The sequence below is a fragment of the Mytilus edulis genome, chromosome 3 (assembly GCF_963676685.1).
Source record: "Mytilus edulis chromosome 3, xbMytEdul2.2, whole genome shotgun sequence".
Taxonomy (NCBI): Eukaryota; Metazoa; Mollusca; class Bivalvia; order Mytilida; family Mytilidae; genus Mytilus; species Mytilus edulis.
In genome coordinates this window covers 11,700,614-11,707,382 of record NC_092346.1, presented here as the reverse complement: position 1 = coordinate 11,707,382, position 6,769 = coordinate 11,700,614, and the positions used below count along the sequence as shown (strand labels likewise).

General features: G+C 33.0%; 1 protein-coding gene across 1 annotated transcript; it reads left to right on the top strand.

The window, feature by feature from the left end:
• The first annotated feature begins 215 nt into the window (after positions 1–215).
• Positions 216–3,315, top strand: LOC139515808 (mRNA decay activator protein ZFP36L2-A-like). Its single transcript, XM_071305506.1, has 2 exons — positions 216–992; positions 1,615–3,315. Exons 1-2 carry the CDS (start codon positions 939–941, stop codon positions 2,689–2,691), a joined length of 1,131 nt encoding a protein of 376 aa, XP_071161607.1. The 5' UTR covers positions 216–938; the 3' UTR covers positions 2,692–3,315.
• Positions 3,316–6,769: the final 3,454 nt, after the last annotated feature.

The window sequence follows — 6,769 nt, the reverse complement described above, 5'->3', positions numbered from 1 at the left end:
AAGGTTCAACAAATTTTGAAATATTTAAAAGTAAATATTGTGATATGAACGAGAGATATATTAGATAATTAATAAATATTGTAAACAAACAATCACGCCATCAGACAGCAGACTTTGTACGTCGTCTGGCCGTTGTCTGACCTAATCACCTGACATTTCATCCTCGTCATTCATAAAAAAAAAATTAAAATCAAAATACCAATCATTTTAGATTTAGTTTATAAAATTTATCAACTCGAACTTTAACATAAATTATACAGAACTAGTTACTAGAGACACGTGGCTTTTCGCGCCAAAATTGTGAGGGAATTTGCGGGAATAACAAATATCATGTGATGTGTATTGAACCAGTGTTATTTTATTTAAAATGAATCAACTTTTCTGCAAATAGATTGGAAGTCAAATGTCTCCGCTACACTGAATACACCCATTGTTGTACATCCATCTGAAACACACCACCCCCTTTGAAGAATCTAGTGACATCATTGACTTTCAAGGTCGAGTCAACCATACGTTCAAAAAAGCTTTCCTTATGAACAAACTATAACAGAATTCTGAAAATAAAATCCATACACATATCTGAAAATCATAAAAGTTCCTAAAACGAAAACAAAATGTTAAAAAAATCCATCATTTATTATTAATTATTTCAAATGTTCAAATTCTGTACAGAAAAAAAATCTACACACTTGTTTACAACAATTTCGTAATACTGATAAAATTACTTTGCTGTTGTCCAATCAAAATCGTCGACCGACTTATTCAATTATCTGCTGGCTCCTCCTACTTTTACTGTAAATAATTACTTCATTAGGCTCCGCCCTCCTTTGGGATATATACGCATCGAAACCGCATGTTCAACAGTTGTGTCAAAGTAATCATACCTAGTGGATAAACTTAAAATTAACAGTATTATTAATATTATTCAAAAGGACATTATGTCTAGTGCTCAAATATCTGCATTTTATGATGTTGGTGATGTTCTTCAACAGGTAAGCAACAATATTTAAAACTTTGAAAGTTTAATAATTTTAACTGATGAAGAGATGAAAAGTATCACGATTTAATGATATAGTATTCTTGCATAGTATGTATTTAAAAAGTTGTGTATATTATTGTCAATATTATTGAAAATATGTTATCTTAAAATTTTAATATCTTGAGTTGAAGAGTTTGAATCAATTCTCAATTTTAATTATGGTTTATCAATGTTGCAAACATGTCAAAAGTTTTAATTTAACGTTTGAAACAGAAATCAATTTCGTATTCTTTTAAAACTCGTAAATACAATTATATTGTTATTATAGTAAATTTGAACGCTGTTGTTATGCTTTTATTGTTTCCGTATGCAAATGAATATGTCAGATTAACATTTTAAACTTTATCTCCGTTGATTTACTTTAGTATTTCATTTAAAAAAAGAATAATTATAGATTTTTATATCGGTCTTTTCAATGTGCTATTATCTGGTCATTTAATATCCCGTCAAATCGCCTTATACACAAGTACACTTTAATCTCTCGTGTATTATCAACCACCTTGCAGATAAGACACCTCGTTTCAAGATGAAATTAGCAAGCACATGTTATAACCTTGTTTTATTTATAATTGTAGAATCGCAGAAACCAACAGATGAAACAGTTCAATGAAAGAAGGGCTACAATTGGTGCTATGGTGTCTAGAAATGTGAATACACATGCTATGCCTTCAAATTCGTTCATTACAATTACACAACAGAATGGTGTTTCAACAGATCTTAATCAGAATGAGAATTTACATCGCAAGTTGGATAGGAGTATAAGTGAACCCATCGGTGACCGAGCTTTGAACAGTTTGAGTATTCAGAGGAATAATGTTAACTCGAGCCGTTACAAAACAGAATTGTGCCGACCTTTCGAGGAAAGTGGTCATTGTAAATATGGGGATAAGTGTCAGTTTGCTCACGGTGGACATGAACTTCGTACATTGAATCGTCATCCCAAGTACAAAACAGAACTTTGCCGTACATTCCATACAATTGGATTTTGTCCGTATGGACCTAGGTGTCATTTTGTACACAACGAAGATGACCAGAAACTGGCCGAGATGGTCAAGAATCACGAAGCTATGTTGGCAGCACGTCGCAATCCATCTTCATCCTCAGCATCTACAAACAATTCCGCAAGACGACCTTCAAATATTTCATTCGCAGGATCTGATTACAGCCCTCCGTCCAGTGACAGTCCGAGTCTTAGTCCGGCTTCCAGTGACGACTTCAGCCGTCTTTCATCTTGTTCTAGTAGTATGTCAGGAAATTCGTCGACTTCCAGCAGCCCTGTGTTCAATTATTCCGCTGATCTTCAGACAATTGCTTCATTGCTTCAGCCTTTGAATGTTCAAACTCAAATGAACAATGTAAATAACTCTTCAATTGACTCTTTGAGCCAGCAGCTTAATGCAATTTTGAACTTGTCTTATCAACAACGCAATATGAACAACAACCACAACGTGTTCGGGGATTCGTGGGACGTGACACCAGCACCCCCCTCCCCTCCAGATAGTATCTCAGGCGATAGTGTGGGCAGTGCTAGCAGCTTAAGTAGTAGTGGCAGCTTTTCCTCATCTCAAAACACTTACGGGTCTCCATTAGACATTAGCAAGCAGTTGCAGATTCGACTTCCAATATTTAACACGCTTTCCCAGGACGATTAATTTTTATGTTTTTGTTCCGTGTAATTTATATTTATTATTTATTTATTATTTGACAATTTGACATTGATTTACGCGTTTGGTAAATTAATGCCACTTTAAAAGTGGAGTTTTTTACTTGACTATTTGCGGGACCTTGTAAAACAACTTTCATTTTTTGTGCCACTGAAAGTGGGATGTTCTTTAATTAGGCTTTTTGTCCTTCATGTTGATAGGGCATTTTTAAAGTTAATAATTCCAGTTCTTGTTGAGTATAATAGTATTATGTTTTTATACAACCCAAGAAACGGGTTTTTATACAAATGTGCTAGCTATTGAAAGAAAGTCCGCATTTCGTCCAATTAACTTTGCATTTTGGATGTAAATTTTTCATTTAGATGTTAATATTTGTTATTTATGAAACTATGCATTTTCATACTGACCAATAATTTTTGGCGTTCACGCTATAATAGTAAAATTGAATATATTTTTGTTTTATACAAGTTATGAAATCACCAAAGATGTCGTTATTATTAAACTTTTCACCTTTTCCATGAGATCCATCTTGTTTATAATTCATATCATTTTGTATTTATATGGCAAGAGAGCCAATGTTTGAAAACATTAAAAATGTTATTTATACCTGAATATTTTTTATTTTCATTCACTTCTCTCCAGCATTCCCACGCTTTGAAGAAAAGGCATGCAGGTCAACAGGAAATAAAAATTACATTGTAATAACATTGATAACGACCCATTCATAATTGACATCAATTTTGTTACATTGTAATTCTCTCAGACCCCGTCACAGTTCAATGGTTTCGATGCACCTGTTCGTAAATCTTGTGGTTTTTAAACAAAAGGTCCTATGGATTGATTTCTTGTGTCAATATTGGTTTTATGTTCTGGCATTTTTACTTGCACAAATAAATTATAAAATAGGATCTTTTTGTCCCAGGTGACGGATTTATTTTTTTATTGTTTTGTTTTCTGCTGGGATTTTGGCTGACGATTTTGTCATTTTCAAAAACGACCGAAATATTTTGTCTGGGTTTTAATTGGAAAAGGTCGAGGTTAGAAATTTTTCATTTCAATGGTATTTTAATTTGTTGGATCGAACTATTTACGATAGGATTTCCACATTGACCAAATTCAAACTAAATGCATTGTCATTTGAATTTGGTGATTTGTGTAGCGTATCAAAACTTCAACAAATGAGTAAATCGGAAAAGTCTTTCAAAATGAAACTAACAGAAGTCCCAATCTAGTAACGTATCCTTTAAACATTCGATAAAATAGCATTTCCAGAGAAAACACGTATTTAGAATATACCAAAGGAATTAAATAGTTGTTAGTTACAATTTTCTCTGAAATTGGTATTTAATGGAATCTTTAAAACATGTACATGATTATGTTCCCGGTGTGATTAATGAGCAGCGATATGTGTATTTGTCATATACAAAGTATCATTTCATATTTGGTTTGGAAGGATCAAATGGGAAAATACACTTTACTTTACCTTAAACAGAAGAACTCAACAAAAAATAACGTTTAAAAAATCATTGTAAAAATGATGCACAATACATATTGAACATTAAGGCTAGACAAAAACCATTTAAAACATCGTCGAATAATTGATACACATTACATGTATTATGTGTATATGTACACACTTGAAAAAACTTTTTTGAAAAACATGGTATCTAGATGAAATTAGTGGAGTTGAATAGTTCAGTTCAGTTGGGACAGAATTCACAATATTCGTTGTGTCGGGTCTTTGATTAATTAATAATCTGATACGGTCTTATCACTCATCTTCAAAGTTATCAAATTATCAACGAACTATGGCCACATTGTCATATAATGGCCGTGTTGTGCACTAAACATAAACAACTGTTTCAACAGATTGACATTTAAATAGGATGCATCTCGGTGTTTGACAAAAAAGAACAAAACTTGTGGAATTAACAAGTTCCAATGCAACCCAAATAAACCGTACTAATTTTCAACTATTGATAAAGTTGACAACTTCCTGTTAATTTGGGTATTGTTGAACCTACACTCAAATTGAAATTTCAAATTAAAATTGGTCCGAACTCCCAAGATGGAAGAACTTTGAATATGTTGTTTTTTTCTTGCTAGGGAGAGATTCATACATGTATTTAAATGACAGTTTATAAAATAAATATCTGTTCCCGCTCGACCTTCTGATTTAAAGCATATTCTGAATGATCGAATGACCAGAATATTGTCTCATCATTTACTTTCTACAACCTTCAAAAGACCACGACAACATAGCAAAATAAAAAGAATAAATCATTCGGGTCACAAGGACTGTTGCACATGAGCATCATGTTCAATAATGACCCGAAAAATGTCGTGTAGTTCTCATTTTAACATTTAATTGTCGTAGAAATCAACACACGATTTATGACTGATTTACGTAATTAAAGCGATGCTTCACACATGGGTCATGCCCAAAATAGCAAATTGATTGTATAAAAGACTCGTTAAGATAAAATTGGGATTTATTTTATTTTTTTTGGGGGGTGGGGATATTTCAATCTGTTGTTGATGGTGTTGTTTGTTTGTTTTTTTTTTTGGGGGGGGGGGGTTTAATCTTTTGGTATGCATTCTTAATTTTGGAAATTCATTTTCACTTTTGTACGTTTCTGCCTTTTGAGTTTCAAAGAGTTTCAAATAAATCAATGATATATCCAGCCTCGATAACTTTGATATTTTAAGTGCACTTACGTCAAATGCAGATACGGAAATAAGTTGAAAAAAAACGTGTATAAATCTGTCTTTATCTGTAAATTCTGCTTTTTGCGTTCTTCGCCTTAGGTTGACCCGATTTAACCACGAAAAGTGTCAACAAAAATGCACATAGCACATAAAAAGTTCCTCTGTATAGATTAATGACTGGTAAAAATGGACGTAGTACTTAGTATACATAATAACCCCAGATTAAACTATGACAGATGTATATATGCAGGAAACCCGTTTTTACGCAAACAATTTCTCGTAAATTTGATTTATTTTCAATCTGAAGTTTATATATATGAATGTGTTTACATGTTTTCACTCTACCTACGGCTAGTGATGTGTATTGGAATCCATCCATCATTTCAGTGTAGGAAATGTCATCCTGCAATACACAACTGGACTATGTGTGACGTAAAGCGACAGTCGTTCGTCATCTTGCTTCATAAAACTTACATAGGTGCCATCATAGTCGCCTGCCTGACCGCGACTTTAAGTACAAATAAATATATGACCATAATTGTATATTTGTTTATATACTATGTAGATGAATACCTTGGTATGTGACCTTATGGGGTAACGATACAATGCAATGAAGTATGCATATTTTACTTATATTATGTACAATTGATAGATGTAATAGAGTCGTTCATGTTGAAATGTCTGACTGTTATTGTCCATTTTTTCATGTGTCAAGCTGCTACTGATGATGTATGGAGATAACACAGAAAAAAACTATTACAACTAAACAATAATACTAACTTTTATTGTTGAAAACACGAAAACAACAAACAAACAAGCTAGTGACAAACAAGATTCATTTTGCATAAAAAATACATTAAGAACAAAATAACAACATAAAAACGTAAAATCTGCCTATTATTCACACGATTCTGGTTGCTGTTTTATTCAGAGTTAATGGCACTTAAAATTAAAAAAAAAAACTGGATCTGTTTCTGTCCTATTTAAAAAAAAAAAAAGCTTAATTCTAGCAAAGTTGAGAGAAAAAACCTTTTGTTATATAGCCTTCAATACACTCTCCTCATCCCTTCTTATAACACAACTTTCAACAAACCCGTTCTTCCTTCATACCTTTCGCCAAAAAAATCTTTCTTGTCTCTAAACCATTCACAACCTTTCGTTCTCAAAATGCCTCTCTATCCAACACCTCCTTGCGACACAACCTGTAGTCCTCAAAACGACTTCTTGCCACACCATCTTTCGCATCATAACTTCTTGTCCCACGTCTCTTCTCACCCAAAACGCTCCATGACTCACAAACTATTACAACCAAACCCGTCCTTGCTCCTCAAAACCCCTTCATGCCTCACAACCTTTA

Bases quoted from the DNA above. Each gene is read 5' to 3' on its own strand.
- LOC139515808 (XM_071305506.1), top strand. From the start codon at position 939: ATGTCTAGTGCTCAAATATCTGCATTTTATGATGTTGGTGATGTTCTT. The intron at 993-1,614 runs GTAAGCAACAAT...TTATAATTGTAG, and splicing joins TTGGTGATGTTCTTCAACAG to AATCGCAGAAACCAACAGAT.